At 40.8% G+C, this 19,290-nt stretch overlaps 1 protein-coding gene across 1 annotated transcript in view; it reads left to right on the top strand.

The window, feature by feature from the left end:
* FSHR (follicle stimulating hormone receptor) overlaps window positions 1-13,041 on the top strand; it is a gene marked incomplete at its 5' end in the record, with an annotated part of 54,220 nt that extends 41,179 nt beyond the window's left edge. Inside the window, 2 exon segments of the mRNA XM_009077328.1 lie at window positions 3,672-3,857; window positions 11,814-13,041. Of these exon segments, the coding sequence (XP_009075576.1) occupies window positions 3,672-3,857; window positions 11,814-13,041 (1,414 nt within the window).
* Window positions 13,042-19,290: the final 6,249 nt, after the last annotated feature.

Here is a 19,290-nt window from a genome sequence, read left to right as displayed (position 1 = left end):
TGAGATTCATTTGATAGTTCAATTTCTAACTGAGTTATTTGTGTAAAAAGTTTTCTGTTCCGTTACCAATACATCCACTATTCCATCGATGGGAAATTACCTTTTTATCCTGGATGAGATCATAAAAGAAGAGCCTTCTTACTCATCCATCACTGTAGTGTACAGCAGGGATGTGTTTTCACTTGTGGAAGTGATTGACCCATAATCATATCTTTGATGGGACAAATAGTGTTGCAGCAATCAAATCTGTGTTGCAGACAGCAGTGTTTTATTCGAATGAACGTCAGGGTGTTTTAACTCTTGACCTTCCTGAACCAGTGTTCTACAGTCAATTAATGCCAACTTCTATTTTATAATTTAGCATATTAAAATAATGTAAAATAAACACAAACACAAAGAATCAGAAAGCATCAATCTTAGCCCTTGTACAGGCTATAGCGTTTCACAAATCAGTTCCTCTCTCCTTACAGCTCTTTGTGGAATTAGAATATGTCTTTTGGAAAGACATCAAGTTTTGAGTTAATGGATTTCAGCACTGACAGTAGACAAGAAAATCGAATAGCTAATAAATCCCATGCCTATACATATTATATTCCTTCTATAGAGAAATACACTGTGTTTCCAACTTGGAGTTTCATAGCTTCAATTTTCAGCCATATTGTTTCATTTAATTGTCTTCTGCTGCTCTCAGAGCTGTAGTGCCTTACACCAGCTTTTGCTGGTGTCCTTAGGACTTCTCTGGCTGTGTCTTGACTCAATGCAGGTAAGGTATGGCTGTGGTCCATTCTGTCCTTGCAATTTGTCCTCAACAGGAAACCCACATGTGGGGACCACAGGAGAGCTCCAGTAGATCCTCAGCTCTACATCTGAGCCCCTTAAGTGCAGCCAGAGTTTAGTTTAGATACAAGCACAGATAAAATTTTTCTCACTCATCAGTCTATCCCTCTCTGATTTCTGCTCTGGCAGCTATTTCTCACCATTTCTATATGAGCCTTTCAAATCTCATCAGCTGGTCAGTATTTTTGCTAATCCAACAGAGACTCCCAGTGGGAAAGGGAAGTGATTGGAAAAAAAGTCAGATTCATTTTGTTGTTCCTGCACTGGCTGCTGTCAAGGCTGATGACTAGCAGCCAAGCAATAATAACACAAGAACACATATACCAGTCGCTGATGCCTTCTGGTTTGATTTCCTCCTGCCATTTTATCGTCTTGTTCATCATGCTTATTTAATTTATCAAGCCTCTAACTAGAAAGCAATATCCCAAAGAACTTCTGCACTGAGGTCTGTGTGTGGCAACTCAGTGCAGTAAGTTACTAAACCACCTACACAATGTCTGTGTTTGCTGTTTGTGGCCTTGTCAGTGGTGTGAAAATAACTATCCCTCACACAGGAGTATGCAAAGCACTTTCCATAACTCACTTTTCTTTATGTGTAATAATGAGCATAAAAAGAAAAAACCCTAAATAACAGGAAATTTTTTTGACAAAACCCATAAATATTTATGACATCTTTTTGAGATACTGAGAGATCCAGTAACATTTTAGCTATTTTTAAGTCTAGGTGGTATTGCTGTTCATATTTGCTTCTTATTTCCACCCGGTGTTATACCAGTTTTCACTCAGTAATGAATTTTTGCTAACAAGCCAAAGAAAACATTTTCCATTCTCTTGTTCAAAATTATGAAGTTTCACATGCTCTTAATGATGCCATGAGTGATGCTGTCTGTGGGTTTAGGCAGAAAATTGCTGTTTAGTTGTTGACTCATGAGCATATACTCTGGGTGACAGTTTTCATTTGGCAGTGCACTAAGGGCAATAGTCAGCCCATGTGAAAATCGAGGTTGCTCATTTCAACCCAATTACCTCTTCAAGTGTCCAAGTCAGAAATCAATAGCCTAAAATTTCTCATTGGCTGCTGTTTTTAGCTCCTGTGAGAAACAGATCCATCCCCGAGCATTCTCAGGACCCGGTGTGGCTTCTCTCAGTCTGGCCTGCAGAAGTTCGTAGCACTTCTAAATCCATTGGTCTGTCTTTCCTTCCAGAACTCATGACCCCAGGTCAGACCAATGGGATGGGGTCTGTGTTTGCTTCTCTGCTGCCACAGTTCATGGTCCAGTTGTTGAAGGTGATACATTCCTTCAGAGCCTGGATGTAAAACCTCAGCTGTGGGCACCGCATGGACACACAGATCATGTCTACCCACCACTGATTTTACTAATCGCTTTATCAGTTGTCTGTGAATTTGTTAGCCATGGCTGCCCTAAGCTAAAGACCATGAGTTCAAACAGGGCCCTTTGCTGGTATTTTGTTTTTTAAACTGGGGAACAGAGGTGCAAATGTGTGTATTGTACGTAGCAACTGTCCAAACTTTATTGTGTGCTGCTAAAACCTGTTTTCCCCCTCACACAGCCCCTCTCTACTGCATTACTATGATAATAAAAACAATTAGTGCATATTGGGTAATAGAGATCAAATAGCATGTTGTCCTGACATCATACTGTAACAGATGAAATGGAAACTGTACCTTGGAGGGAACATGGAGAAAAGTACAAATATTGTCAGTCCAATTCCTTGATGAAGGAAAAATCCTTTCTTTTCTTGGGGAATAAAGAGCAGAGCATCTTCAGTCTCAAGCCATAGGAGCACAGGGTTAAGGGAGGACAGGGTGATTTTGTGCAGTTCATTTTTATCTTTGCTCTTAGGAGAAAGGAGTGTGCTCTCACAATGTCATGATCTGTAAGAAACAGTTTATCAGTTTGTGCCCCAGTAAGGGAAATGTGGGGACATTTTGCCCCAACTGTTCCATCCTGGAGCTGTGGGGACAGATTCCCAAGTATTTCTTAGCCTGGAGATGGAGCACCTTTAGTCCTTCTTTGCTTTCCCCACCTGCATGGCACAAGTCAAGATCTAGTGTTTGCAGAATGTGTTTCCTTTTAAATGCCCCTCTAATGATCTCTTTAATACATTCATGGTTGCTGCTTCCATCGCTGCCTCTGATTGCCTGTCCCACGCAGTAAATGCCTTCCATACAAATACATCTCTCCTAACCTCCTGTAATCTTGCACCTTCCTTTGCTTCAGTCTCTGCTCTGTTTTTTCAACCTCTATGAATGCTTTGATTTTTTTTTTTGTTCCTCACAGTCTGAATGATGTCACCCCAGTCTCTCTAATCTCCTTTTCTCCCTAATAAGTACAAAACCCGATATCCCCAACGTCTCTTCACATCTGTACTCTCATGTGAGCTTCTTTGTGTTTATTGTCTTTTCCTCAGCAGCCTTCCCATGGTGTAAAGCTGATGTAGTATACTTCTTTCGTGATTTCATCAGCCTTTTTTATCCTGTAGCAGTATTCTGGGATGATTGTTGCATTTACCCAGTATCACATGGTGCTAATGGTTTACATCCCTGCTAATTCTTACCCAGAGCATTAGGCGATAATTTTTTGTTTTTTCTCACAGACTAGCATCGCTCGATCATTGTTTGCAATGGATATTAGTTTGGTTTGCTGGAGGAACACCTAATTTATCCCTGGGTCCTCTTTTTGCTGTAGATTTCCAGCTGATCTCTTTCCAATCACTAGTCTGAGAATAAGTAGGACAGTCTAAAACACATATCCACTGTCGAACAGAAGTAAATTTGATTTTTATTGAGATTTTCATATGTTTTCTTAAAGGGATATTTCAAGCACGAAAATTAGTTTCCTGCCAAGTCATGGATTAGAACTCATTAAGAAGCTAAGAGCAAGGTCTACATACAACTTAAAAAAGCTTCCTGATTTAAGCAAGTTTAGATCTTTGATTGAGGCAAACTTCACCTATCCTAGCCATTGCTGTGCATTTACAAACTGGAAAAGACAAAAGTAAGTGATTTAATTTGGGTTTAGGGGTATTTTTTTTGGTGCTTTTCAGAAGTTTATAATGAATTAAATACAATTCCTTAAAATCTGGATACAAAAGGTCTCTTCTGTGCAGGTAAGTAAGTGGATATAAATAAACAAATGCACAATACATACAGGTTTACACATGCTACGCAGTGCACTGCCTCTCCATTACAGGGAATTCTTGCATTTTGATAGCTGTGTTAGCATCAGCACTTTCCCAAGCCACAGCTCTGTCCCAACCTGTCAGAGGTTCATCTTTCACTAGGACCTGCTATCTTGAATCATCCTGGAGCCACACTGAAGACATTAAACAGAAAATGTTTGGTAACTTTACAGGATATAGTTGGAGGGAAAGCTGTGTTTGCAAAGAAGCTGCTCCATATTTGTCCATGAATTTAGGAGGGTAAAAGGACCACTGAGTGATTCCAAACTCTTCTCTCAGGAGGTCTCACTGATATTGGAACACTGTCCAGCCAAGCATCACAGGTACATTATCTATGGAGTTGACAACACAATAGTTTTGGACATGATTTCTGAAATGCTTGGCCTAGAGCAAGCAGTTACATTTTGCCCAAATCAACAGAGGGGGGTGGGAGGGGAGGGTGTCCTTTTAGACTCCAAAAGTAATTTTCCATGCTTGTTGTAATTTTCCATTAGTGCGTTGCAGTGAGACTTCAGGTATCAATGATTCTCGTTGAGTGTTTTCAGCTGCTCAGACAGTTTTGAAATGTACATGCTAAGTAGTCAAGGAACCTCCTGAATTTGTGCCACTGGAAAACATGAGGAACACCCCTGTCAGTGTCTGAAGTTCTCCTTTCACTGGATGTCCTGAAAGACTTGGACTTTGCCATGGCAGATATAAACTTATCGATCATTGTTATAATTTAAGACATCATCTTCAGAAGTTGCATAAAACTGCAAAGAAAAGCAAACCATGCAGAGAAAGCACAAATTGTTAGTGGCTTCTGTTTTAATACTTATAATAGCCATTTATTTTACTTTTATCTTTGTATTGTCACTAGACAATGGAAGATAACTGAGTTTGCTTGTGCTGATAGCTAGTATCACCTACATGTGTTTGCAAAACTCTGTGTAAAGACTGCAAGTGTGATGGTGGAGACTGCCGTGATAAGGGAAGTATCTGTCAGAATCCATCCCCCATTGCCTATTTTTGATCTAAAATGCTAAATTTTTCACTGGAACAGTTTATCAACAGAATACATTTTCACATATTTGTGCAGTCTTATGCAGGCAGAGTGCTTGGTAGCTTCTAAGTAGAAATGGGCCTAGTACTTCCACCACTGGTGCAAAGTGGTATATTCTAACGAGTCAAATGAAATCACGTTTAGTCCTGAATCTGCAAAGGAGCATTGACATCACTATGATTCATATTTTTTAAGGTACTTGGCTTCTGGGCTGCTTGGGCCTAATCAGGACCCAAATCCCAGAATCCACCCCTTAGATTAGGCAACTGGACATTTCTAAAACAAAGACCTGCTATTGAAGGAAAGCTGCAGGAGGAAATGCTTCTGACCTTGTGATAATCTCTCTGTATCTAGTTCCCCTTACTTGGACTTTAAATACTTTCTACATCACACTCTCACCCCAGGGAATTTAAGCCCACAGCAGTCACTTCTCCCTTAATATATCCCCTCTTCGTGAAGCCTAGCCCAGGCAGGCAATAATCATAGAATTTTAGGGGTGGGAATGGCCCTTACAGACCATCTAGTCACACCCCCCCCTGCCATGGGCAGGGACACCTCCCCACTACACTGTGTTTCTCAAGGTTTCATCTAGCCTGGCTTTGAACACTGCCAGAGTTAGGGCATCCACAACTTCCCTGGGCAATCTGTGCCAGTGTCACACCATCCTCACAGTAAAAAACTTTTTCCTAATATCTAGCATAAATTTCCCTGCCTTCAACTTGAACCCGTTGCCCCTTGTCCTATCACTGAAATTCCCAACAAAGAGTCCCTCTCTGGCTCCCTTGTAGGCTTTGCTATAAGGTCTCCATGCAATCTTCTCTTTCCAGGCTGAATAGCCCCAACTTCCTCAGCCTGTCCTCATAGAAAAGATGCTCCAGTTCTCTCATCAACTTCGGGCCTTCTCTGGACTTGCTCCAACAGTTCCATGTCCTTCTTATGCTGAGGGCACCAGAACTGCACACAGTATTCCAGGTGTGGTCTCACGAGAGCAGAGAGGAAGAATCACCTCCTTTTCACCTGCCGGCCACAGTCTTTGTGATTCAGCCCAAGCTTCGATTGGCTTTCTGCACTATTAGTGCACACTGCCAGCTCATTGTGAGTTTCTCATCCACCATCATGCCCAAGTCTTTCTCCTCATTGCTGGTCTCAATTACTTCCCCACCCAACCTGTAGGTGTGCCTGGGATTGCCCTGACCCAGATGTAGGACCTTGCACTTCATTTTGTTGAACTCCATGAGGTTTGCATTGTTCCACCTCTCAAGCCTGTCAAGGTCCCTCTGGATGGCACATCCCTTCCCTCCAGCCTGTCAACTACACCACACAGCTTGGTGTTGTCAGTGAACTTGCTGAGGGTGCACTCAATCCCACTGTCCATGTCACCACCAAAGATGTTGAACAGTATTGGCCCCAACACCAGCCCCTGAGGGACACTACTTACCACTGGCCTTCACGTGAACAATGAGCCACTGGCCACAACTATCTGCATGTGACTGTCCAGCCAGTTCTTTATCCATCAAGTGGTCTCCTCATAAAATCCATGTGTCTCCAATTTAGAAACAAGGATGTCATGCGGGACAGTGTCAAACACCTTGCATAACTCCAGGTAGATGACATCAGTTGCTCTACCCCATCCACAAATTCTGTTGCCCCATCATAGAAGGCCACCAAATTTGTCAGGTATGACTTGCCCCTGGTAAAACCATGTTGGTTATTACTGATCACCTCCTAGCTTTTCATGTGCCTAAGCACATGGAGAATCTGCTCCATGATCTTGCATGGCACGGACGTGACACTGACTGATCGGCAGTTTCCTGATTCCTCCATTTTCCTCTTTTGAAAAATTGGGGTTATATTTCACTTTATCCAGTCATCAGGGACTTCACCTGACTGCCACGATTTCTCAAAAATTATAGATAGTGGCTTAGCAACTTCATTGGCCAGTTCCCTCAGAACCCGAGGATGAATCTCATCAAGACCCGTGAATTTATGTACACTCAGGTTCCTTAGATGGTCTTGAACCCAATCCTCTTTTGCAGAGAGCTGAGGGGTTTCATTCTCACAGTCTCCCTCTTTGCCTTTCTTGGCCTGGTCAGTGTGGCTGGAGCACTTGGACTTGAAGACTGAGGAAAAGAAGTCATTTAGAACTTCAGCCTTTCATTATCCAAGGTAACCATGACTGTTTCCTTCTAGAGAGAGCCCACATTGTCCCTAGCCTTCCTTTTGCATGCAGCATACCTGTAGAAGCCTTTCTTGTTATCCTTAATATCCCTGGCTAGCCTCAATTCCAACTGTGTCTTAGACTCCCTGACCATGTCTCTACCTTCTCAAACAATTTCTCTGTATTTCTCCCAGGCCATTTGTCCTCCCTTCCACCTCCCAAAGGCCTCTTTTGTTTTCCCTGAGTTTCCTCAGCACTTCCTTATTCATCCACAGAAGCCTTCTGGCATTTTTGCCTAATTTCTTCTGTGTCTGGATGCATTGCTCATGCAAGCCAAGAAGAACATAAAACAGCCCTTTACAGAGCCTGGGTAAGTGTAATTTTGCAAAAGAAATGCCAACAAACCGGTGCAGAGCTCAAACAACCCAAGTGTGGATGGCTGGCAAGCTAGGCTGGAGCACCACGTGGTGATGGGGCTGCTTCTGGAGCAAGTCTGGTCACAACTTCACAGTCACCTATAGTATCAAATGTGATGTAATGATAAGAAATAGTAAGCAAGTTGGAGATGCTCTTCATGACCACCCTGGTCAACAGAACAAAATGGAATGTATCTACTAAATATTAAGGATAAATACAAAAATTATTAGAATCAACTATTTAGATCAGCCCTTTCTGTTAGATGCTTTGTAACATAATTAAAAATGATGATTTCTTTCATAGACTTGTGTCTTGTACTAAAATCATTGGAAAACTGACATCCTCTCTCCCTTATGGGAGAAAATGGATGCATGCATTTGGTTTAAATACCAAAGGTATTACCATACACTTCAGCTGGGATTAGTCACATGTACAGTAGCTACACCTGCTTTCATTTCAAAGCAGTTTTTGTGACAGCTGGCACAAGCTGCATGTGCATTGAAGGCTGCTCAGGCTGTTTGAAAGTTATTAATAGTTTGCATAGTGCTTGATCACACAACATGTAATATTTCTTTGGCAAGAGCTGTCCTTGGTTCAGTGCAACAGGCATTACTTGCGGTGGTGGTAATTGTTATGTGACCTGACTTGCCATGCATGCACCTTCACAGGAGATGGCCATTCTTCTGTTGCCATTTGGCTCTCAAAATGCTTCCAGGTAGTCCAGGGAGTATAAAAAGGATGCCTCATCACCCCCAGAAGTGCATTCTAAGGATCACAGCAGTAACTGGTGTTCACATGGGAACTCTGGGAAGGAATTAAGACGGGGCGGGGGGTGGATGGCTACCTGTTTATGTTAGATTTTTTCCTCTTTTTCAGCACTCAAAACCTTAGATAAAAAAAGTTGCCATAGTGGATCATGCTCAGTCACCTCTCCCAACTCTGTCTGCGCAGGCGAAGGAGTGCTGTTGTGATAATGGAAAGCTTAAACCCATTACAGCGACAGTGCTTTCTAAATTTTGGAGGATGTCATACCAAGCACAGCCCTGCCAGTCTGAGACACAAATTAAAACAGAAGACAATTCTGATGTTTTTCCCATTCCAATAAGGATTATATGTTAAATATTGATCTGTAGATTGAACAGGCTGGAATATTGTGATGCTGGCCTAACAGAATATAAGCTTCATTCTTAAGAGAAGTCCAGTACCGAATGTTGAACTTCCCTCATGTTTTTCTGTGACTGGAAAATAATATCTGTGAAGTGTGGATAGGGCAGAGTCTGGATGTTAAAACCCTCAACTTGACATAGACCATTATGAACTTCAGCAAGTTTTTGGCTTTCTTTGACATAAAGATCACCTTCTGCCTAAAAGAATGACGTTGATATGACTCTGTCCTTACAGTTGATCGTTATTCTTTGGAGGAGCTGTCACTTGAAATCCTACTTTTTCAAAAAGTGTGGCAACAGTGGGAGTCATGTTTGGGCCTTGTCTCATGAGAACATACTATCAGTTGCTCACAACTCACTCGATGTCACTTTTTGGTGATGATGATTTGTTTGAGATAGGGCTTAATACAGAACATAGGTCAGGACTATTTATTCCGCTGAGCATGTTTCTCAGCACACAAGATCCTGCTGTCACCAGATCCAGGCGAAGTGCATGAAATAACAACTTGTACAAAGGTAGCAATTTTGTTTATTTTTGTCAGAGCACTCTGTCAATTTCAATTTTATTCTCTATGTTGTTCTTTCTCTAGTTTATTTTTCTAGTTTACTTGAACAAAGTAATGTTAAAAAGTAACAGAAGGTTACAAAGAGAGCAAATAAATTAACTGTATTATGATACCCATGGTCTCAAAAGCAAGGACCCATCCCTCAGCCAACAGTGTTTTAACTTGTTGCTCTGAATGCACTGCACAGCCCAAAGGATAAACATCACAGGGCAAAGATGTAGTAAGGAGTCACTATCAGAGAATGTCTCTTCCTTCCCTTGAGAGTTTGCAACTGCCCACCTTTCCTGCTCACAATACAGGTAACCATCTGAAGCACTCCTTGTCACCCTTCCTCTGAGCAAACACAGCAGCCAACTCTGTGGGACTCTGGTTTTATTTGGGACCACTGGTTGTAAAATAATGCAAGAATTAATAAATTGCAATAATCAGAAATATTTAATTGGCTTTACGTAGCAGTCTTGTCATGGAATAGATTTAGGTCCTCTGTGCCTCTGTAATTTGGGAAAAGGTTTATTTTTAACTGATGCTGAGAAATAATTGGATACAAATATTTCCCTCCATTTCATTTACAAAACACCACCAATTGCAGTAACTTTCAGTGCTCCCGAGTGCCTGTTGCACTAAAAAATGAGGGACTTTCTCTTCTGTTATTGCTCCTTGGAAGCCTATATCCCCTTTCAGCTACAGAACTGTTGATATATTGATCAATACACTGGACCCCTCACTCATCCTTATGCGAGTAGAACACAGGGGAGCAAAATGTAATGCCTTGTTATTGCTATTGTGACCTTCATAGTGCATATTTGACCTCACAGAAAATCAGTTTTCTGCCTCAGTTGACAGGCAAGATAAAAAATATTGATAATAGTAGAGGATGTTCAGAACCTCATAGGAAATGTCCCTCACCTTCTTGTCCTGGGCCTTCATTAGTTTTCCTTTCTTGCAGGCCTTTTAAACTCAATTTTTGGAAGATGTAGTGAGTGCACAAAGTCAAAGGGTAAAATTAGGTTACAAAGAAGAATTCTCCCTTTTAAGCTGCTACCAGCTGTACAACATTTTCAACCTAACTTGCCTAGAGAGTTCTTCTTTCAACTGTACTGAAAGTCAGGGTGGAAAATGACCTGGGGTTCTGTCCTAGAAATTACACACCTAAATTGCAGTCTGGTTGTAGCTGAATGTAGGCAGAACCGAACCATGTTGGTTGTGCTACACATTGTCAACTGGTTTATTCCATAACTCAGATTAGCTCCACATCTAAAACTAGGGATGAAAGTTTATGGGACAGCAAACTTGTAAGGCAGCTCAGGAGAAGCTGTTGTAAAGTTTAACCCTTCATTTCCTTTTTATACACCTTGATATTTCTAACCTTCATGAAGCTGATCATATTTCTATAATCTCAGTCAAATGCTTGCTTCTTCTGTAGGTCTAGGCATGGAGAAGGGCATAGAGCTAATACCCTATGAAATAAAGCCAAACACAAAACTATCAGAAATATTAGCTTTGCCTTCGAAGGCATTTTCCTTCTTGCAACTCTTTTCCTGTATTTGCATGTGCTACTAAAACTTCTCAAAATGTTTAAAAATACATTCTGACAGAAACAAAAGCAACTGCTGTTTCCATAAAAACATTGATTTGGTTTGGTTTGGTTTGGTTTGGCATGGCTTGGCTTGGTTTTGCTTTACTTCACTTGGTTTCTAATCCATTTTCTTTGAATAACAGTTTTTTAAGCAAAATATCTACTGTGTCTTGTGTTTATGTTGACATCTGGCTTCTAGTGATTATCTGAAAGCCTTCATGAACTTATTTATTCTAATTACTTGTGTTCCTGGCCAGTAACCAATATGATATGAGATACTTAAGATGTATGGCACAAACTGGAGTTGTTCCATGCCCTGACAGAGTTACAAAACTATGCCACAGTGATGGTCAAAACCTTCAGTAGAAAGGGAATTTGAGAACAATACTAAGGGATAGTGGCATTATTGTGGTTATACAGACTTCTTATGAGCAGAGCTGAATTCACTCATTCTTTAAAACTCAGTCTTACATCAGTATTCATTGTCACATATTTCCCTCAAGCACAAATCAGCTTATCAATGACAGGTTATGTGAGAAATTCAGTTCAAATAAGGGAGACTTCTTACAGAGTGTATTATCCAGGTGGATAACAGCATCATGAGTGTTAGTGAGGCAGATGTTAGGCTTTTCCTTACATTTTATGATGTTTCGAAATAATTTGCATGTTCTTGTAATATTTTATAAATAAGGACCAGCAAAACTATTAATTTCAAACTCCAGGGTAGTCTTTATAATCAGCTAACCAGAAAAACTGATCTGTTAATGGAAAATGAATTATTTGGTGTTCGTTGTGTGCCTCATACTGTGTCTCTTAGCTTAAAACTCTGCTCTTTTTACAATTTCAGCACCGAATTATATCCAATATGCAGCATATCTCAGGCCAAGCAAGACCTTGATGAGCAGCCTGGCAAAACGATAGAGAGACAATCTGCAGCTGAAGATTATATTCCCAACTATGGCACAGGATTTGATCCAACAGAGAACGAATTTGACTATGGATTATGCAATGAAGTAGTTAACGTAGCTTGCTCACCTAAACCCGATGCTTTCAATCCGTGTGAAGATATCATGGGATACAACATTCTGAGAGTTCTGATATGGTTTATCAGCATTTTAGCTATCACCGGGAACATTGTTGTCCTCATTATTTTAATAAGCAGTCAATACAAACTCACTGTACCTCGCTTTCTAATGTGCAATCTTGCATTTGCAGACCTCTGCATAGGTATCTATCTGTTGTTTATTGCATCTGTAGATATCCAGACCAAAAGCCAGTATTACAACTATGCCATAGATTGGCAAACTGGGGCAGGATGCAATGCTGCAGGATTTTTCACAGTGTTTGCAAGCGAACTCTCAGTCTACACACTGACCGTGATCACTCTGGAAAGGTGGCACACCATCACCTACGCCATGCAACTGGACCGCAAGGTTCGATTGCATCATGCTGTAATTATCATGATTTTTGGCTGGATGTTTGCTTTTGTAGTAGCACTTCTCCCCATATTTGGAATCAGCAGCTACATGAAAGTCAGCATCTGTTTGCCCATGGATATAGAAACACCATTTTCTCAGGCTTATGTTATATTTCTTCTAGTTTTGAATGTACTCGCATTTGTAATTATATGCGTCTGCTACATCTGCATCTACTTTACTGTAAGAAACCCTAACGTCATCTCTTCCAACAGTGACACCAAGATTGCCAAGCGCATGGCCATACTGATCTTCACAGACTTCCTCTGTATGGCACCAATATCTTTTTTTGCAATATCAGCCTCACTCAAGGTTCCGCTCATCACAGTGTCCAAATCCAAGATCCTTCTGGTTTTGTTTTACCCCATCAACTCTTGTGCCAACCCTTTCCTCTATGCCATTTTCACAAAGACATTCCGCAGGGATTTCTTCATTTTGCTGAGCAAGTTTGGTTGCTGTGAAATGCAAGCACAGATTTACAGAACAGAGACCTCCTCATCTGCTCATAATTTCCACACAAGAAATGGCCATTGCCCTCCTGTATCAAAAACCAGCGATGGCACTATTTATTCATTGGTTCCTCTGAATCGCTTGAACTGAAGTACTTATATGAATTTGTGTCTGAGGCAGTGTGATAATCACTTTCAGCTGTGAATTTGAATAATGACTTCAACATAGCATGTAAACTTATGTTTTATGAAGAAAAATATTATTTCCAGTTTGCTATTTTTGTTCAGTGAACAGCCATCAGAGATGACACATCATCTTCATCAGCTCTTGAAGAACAAAGTGCCAAAGTGTTCTTGTATAATTGTCTCCAGAAATAAATGAGATCATAAACTGGTATCTCCCACCATGCAGGCAGAGATTTCCTTCATTCTAGGAAGAAGTTAGCTGCTTCTTGAGAATTAAGTAATGGTTATATACCGTTGAAAGAAAAAAATGTAGAATTAATTTCTTTTTCTGTGAAGCATGTTATAACAATGACAGATAATTAGCATGTTTCATTAGTCCTATCTCCTGGGCATACAGGATAGAAGCCAATTTAAGCCCTCCTTCAGCACAGACTTCATAGGAATGGGAATATCTTGTATTGTTTCCATTTCTGTTGACCACTGCAGAGAGGCAGGAGACCTCTCCAGCTATCCCGATGTTTGCTGTTCCACACTTGCATGGACCTGCCTTATTCTGCACAGAAGTATCACTTTGGGTGGTATTTGTGTTGATTTAGATAGTCAGGCTCAGAGAAGCCTATTTCATCTGAGTTTGTATCAAGAAGTTGGTTTGGTTTGGGGTTTGTTTTCAAGGTAAGAGAAAGCAAGAACAAGGGCAGGAGAAACTCCTCATAATAAGGGGGATGTTCTCCCAAGCTGTTCTCATGAAGCTGGATTGAAATCACTTTTGTGTGTCTGGACCCTTTGAAAATGGCAAGATGAGCCAACGGGGTGCTCTAACTTGATATATGAGGCAGGTTTGCCATACAGCAGTATTAGTGCAATACACTGCCTGGACTGTGTAAAGGACAACGGATCCAGATATGGCTTTTGAAACCCTCAACGAAAATTTATGTGAAATCCTACGTTTTTTTGTAAAATCCTTTTAAGGTTTCCCCTTCCTTTCTAAAAAAAACCAAAAATCCTTTGTGTGTACATTATCAGATGATGCATATCTTGAAATAACAGAAAAAGCAAAGCAAAAAAAAAAACCACAAAAACTCACCTTTTAATCAAGATTTTCTGATTTTACACGTTTTTTTCTAACAACATCTCAATGAATGTACAGACTTTTACATGATTTGACTATCAAAATTTTTGAGGGTTAATCATTCCAAATTTCAATAAAGATTTAGGGATGGGTAGAGTTTTCTCATGCAGGCTTTGTGTTTATGTGTGGGTATGTAGAGATAAAGAAAACACCAGGAGACGAGTCTGGGCTTCATTCCCACCTCACAAACAATTCACAGTTCTGCCCCATGAGATTATAAATCTTTGGAGTCTTCATGGTTAAATGTGATGTGCTTTGAGTATTTCTTACCTCTAACTCATAAAATTTCAGTAGATCTTCTTGGATGCTTCTATCCATAATTTCCCCTGTCATCAGCTTCACGTTTCTGCATCTGAACCTGATGTGAATAACTACAGAAGGTGATTATTCATTCAGTCCTAGCCAGGGAAGGAACTATCAGCTCCCTAGTGCATAAAACAGGGGAGATCAAAGATAGTGTGTTTGGGGGGGGAAATTTCATTACTCAACACAAGTAACACTCCCTCCAAGATCCAGGAGAAAGAAGAATGAAAGAGAAAAGCAGAAAAGACAGTTCAGGTCTAGGAACATCATCTGACTACTCCCAGGAATCATTTTTTTTTCACAAATGCTTAATTTCATATACAGTGTACTAGTATACAGCCATTAAACCCCATCCTGATGGAAGTGACTGAATGATGATGTTTCAAAATGACTAATACTCTAGCTACATTTTTAAAAAGGCTCCTAAGTCTATTCTTGGCCCAAAAATAAGGGGTGTTCTTTGGCAAATACTAGCCCATTTTTCTTGATTAGTAGGGATAATTCTTGTAGTGTGTCATGTCATGCTTTTTTGCCTGGGCTCTGTCCATTTGCCAAGGATGAGAACTGGCAGCTCAGAAAAGTGCAGGCATACTAATCTAGAAGCCAGTCTTGTAAATCCTCTCACAGACACATCAGGCACATGATACAGCTCATCTACGTTGTGTGAACCTGTTGGCCAGACATTTGCAGAATCTGAACCCAGTTAAACATGCTTTATAAATTAACATTCCTGAAAAGACACTTTTGCAGGATTGTGGCCCAAAGGATGAAGCCATCTACCCCGTAGCTCTTCCTCCACAGGAGACAAGACTTGAGACTTGAAGAGCAACTAGAACCTGCATAATTGGACACCTTGCCTTGTCTCTAGCAGGAGGACATGTCATCCTGTCCTCACATGCTGCTCAGGAACTCTGGTGGCAGCTCGGGCTGTGGAAGCAGCTCCAAAGCCAGGAGTTTGACTGTATGGTTGTCAAGACAAAAACCTTCTTCTAGTCCTTAATCCTCCTTGGCTTTACCTATTCTTTAGATTTTAATTTTAATAATCTTCATAATTATAAGGGACATTGTGGGACCTGTGTCTTTCCCTGTGTGGGACACTGGTCTGTTTAAAGCAATTTTTTAAGCAGTGTTTTGAAATTTAAGAAAGTAGTATAAGAAAAAAATGCAAGATACATTTTGTTCATGTTTGTAATGTACAAAAGGCCTGCTGGTGCCTGGTGTGGATTTTCTCAGCACTGAACAATGTTTATATTGTAATCTTTAAACTATTTTACATTTCCCTTTCTGAAATCTATTTTAATAAAACCAGTATCAAAACAAAGTGCCTTGAGAACAAGTGTACGGACAGAGATATGCTGACAAAGTATGCAATAAATTTTACTGCTTATCTGGAGAGCTCCATTTATGCAGCACAGCCTCCACAGTCAGGTCTCTGTGACCTAATGGATGAAGCTTGGCTGATGAGAGACTCTGCAAAGAAAAACCTCCTGTAGCCTCCTGGAGAGTTAACAAAGCACAGAAAGGGATGTTTGAAACCTCTCAAACAAATAGACTGACCTGTCTTTGTTTCAACAAACCACTTCTATTAATTCACATTTCTTATGAAATAAGATATTTACCATTGACAAAACTTGGACAGGCATTTTTCTCCTTTTTAGTATTTATAAAAGGCTCTTCTTATGTGATACATTCTAATTTTCTTACCCTCCTTTTTTATGACCAGGGCTTGAAATTCTGTTTTGTTGAATAGTCTGCTCAGGCAAATAAGAGTGTGTCTGTGTGTGCAGAGTTGTCCACACGTGTAGGAGAGACAGGCCAAAGATAACAAGGAAACTGAGTCAAAGCCTAGCTCTGATTCACAGGAAAAACTTTTATTCTGTCTTGCAGCCCACTGCTAGCTTGCTCCAAAGACCACCTGACAGTGGACAATACTGTAGTAACTTCTAGTTTTCTTCCCTGCCCTTATGTAGCCATCCAGTGCATTTTAGTCTTCACCAAGCCCCCCAAAATGCCCAGTTAAAGGGTCATTACTGTCTTTGCCCTTGTGGTGCCAGCATTGGAGTGAAACAAAGAGACTGTGCTGGCAGTGGGAACATGATAAGAAACTTTGTCTGTTTGATATAAGTATCATTTCTTCAGGCATGTACCTTGTGGAGAATCCAAGCCTGACCTCCCCAAGAAACACACATCTGGTGTTGTGATGGGAAATGAGAAATGGGGCTACTTCAGCTTGCTGGACTAAAGGCAGCATCACAAAAATTGTCACCATGGGTAAAAGCAATAGGAGCAGCTGGTCAAAAGCATCAATAAAAGCAAAAACCTGAGTCAGTAGAGAAAATGAACCATGATCCATTTTCTTTACAACTTTGCTCTGGGGGTTGCACAGATATGCCAAGCAGAGTTTTCTCATTAGAAGGCAGGTCTACATTTGAGCTCGTTAAGAATGCAAGATGAGATTTGCATCCCATTTAGCAAGCCTTCAAATCATTTGACCACATTTCTTTCCTGTAGATTCCCTCCTAATCATTCCACTGAGGACACAGCAGATAATCTTACATTTAATTTATGCAGCTTTGTTGTTAAGAAGAGTTAATAATGTGAAATGATTTATCCTCAAGGAATAATTTAACCATCCCTCCCCCTCCCAGAATGAAAGAACAGAAAAGAAAGGTGGGTCTGGTTCAAACGGTCAAGTAAGCACATAGAAACCTCCTCACAGATTTGCATCTTTAATATGGGCATATGCAATCTCCCATTGTGTATGCAAATGTGAATTGCATGTACACACTCTTCTTCAGTGAGAGTTTTTGTCTAATTACTTGGTTACAAGCACATATTTGAAAATCTGGGTCTTGTTGCTTTAAAATATTCAAGCGCAGGAGTAGGATTTTATAGCTGTCATCTGGATAATTAAACTCTTCATTAACAGTTGTTCTCAAACCAGTAGGTGACCTTTAATTAGGGATGAAAGTACTCAGGAATGGATTTCAAGCATTAAGAAACTGCAGAGGAACCTTTTGCCCCCTACTCCTCCTAATCCATTGAAAACCTTTTGTAAAGCATTGGTTTTCCAAGAGAAATGATGCTGAGTGAGACAAAAGTATGTTTCCAGGCCCAACACATCAGATGTATGCTTCGCTTAACCTTGTTGTAACTAAAATACTATATAGTTTCTTTTTTCTGTCTCATGTAAACTTTGCCATGTGTTACCTGGGTCTTTGTTATCCCAGCCTGGACACCTGCATCAAGTTGTACCCCCCACCAAAATAGAATGGGAAAAATTATCAAGTTTACAGTGATGGTTACAATGGGAACATCCTGTATTTATGAGTAGGTGGAAGATTGCAGGACAGGATTCTGTAATATGGAAATTTCTGTTGCGTCATCTGAATATTCAGTGCTAAAATTCTGCATTAAAAGGGCTATTTTGACTGAATCATAGTTCCCAGGAAAAAAAAGCAATAGAAATTTGCATGTGAAAATCCTGTGGAGAGATAAAGGAAGTTCAATTCAGGATTTTTGATTTTATTGTAGAAGAGCTATGCTAAGACAAAAAAAACAAAAGATGATGTAAGGAGTGTGTATATCGTGGAGGCTCAGGGTAGACCTTGCCACCCTCTACAACTACCTGACAGGAGGCTGTAGTCAGGTGGGGGTTGATCTCTTCTCCCAGGCAACTAGCAGTAGGACAAGAGGGCACAGACTCAAGCTCTGCCAGGGGAGGTTTAGGCTGGATATTAGGAAGAGATATTTTACAGAGCGATCAGGCATTGGAATGGGCTGCCCAGGGAGGTGGTGGATGCACCATCCCTGGAGGTTTCCAAGCTGAGACTGGATGTGGCAGGTAGTGCCATGGTCTAGTCACAACGGTAGGGGTGGGCTCGATGATCTTTGAGGTCTTTTCCAACCCGGTTGATTCTATGATTCTACATGCTGTCTCTGGAAAAAGGTATAGCAGCTCCTTTAGGGGCCATCCAGGCACCACACTGCATGATCACCAGTCACTTTTGCATGGCAATTCTCCGTATTACTTGTGAGCCACAAATGCCTGGTTAGATTTAAATGCTCCCAGTTTCTTCTTTTCTTGACTAGGTTGTATGGACAGCCATGTGCCCCTCAGACATCTGTACTCTTACCTCTTCATTGCCTCAACTTTACCCCATCTTCGTCCTTTCCTCAGTAATGGTTTGCTCTGTCTCTGCTTAGAAGTGCTCTGCTTATACTTGCCATTGTTGTGGGAACAGAATCCACATACCTTAGAAATATTTCTTCAGAACTCAGCAGTTGGAAGATCTGAAGTCTGCTTGTAGCTCTCTGTACTCGGGTGAACTTGTGCTGCATTCCAGTTTCTCTCTCCCATTCTGGTTATTTGTTTGAGTGACTGTTGTGAGTTTAACTGGCTATTTCCCAAGCTTAAGACATTCTGCTTTGAAATAGTCACTGTTTGAGCCAGACGACTTCCATAAATCACAGTGATGCAAATAGATCCCTCTCTCCAACTCCACACATTTCCCCCCACTTGGTTGGGGGGGAAAAAAAATCTTATTTTTAAATATTTACAGCTTCCCTTTCCCACATAGCCAGCTGCATTTTTGTCTTGTCCCACAGATGTTATGACAGCATAAGGGATCCCTAAGTGCCCTAGGGAGATTGTGGAAGGAAGGAGGAAACAGAGTCTTGATAAAGTGTGGCCATCAAATGTTAGAAAAGCACAGCCATATTATAGCAGTTTTAAATGATCCCCACAGGCTTGAAGGACTGCCTGAACCCATATTGAGGAAA

Source organism: Acanthisitta chloris, unplaced genomic scaffold, assembly GCF_000695815.1.
Source record: "Acanthisitta chloris isolate BGI_N310 unplaced genomic scaffold, ASM69581v1 scaffold1426, whole genome shotgun sequence".
Taxonomy (NCBI): Eukaryota; Metazoa; Chordata; class Aves; order Passeriformes; family Acanthisittidae; genus Acanthisitta; species Acanthisitta chloris.
Note: the sequence above shows the minus strand (reverse complement) of the source record. Positions and strands in the feature narration are given on the sequence as shown.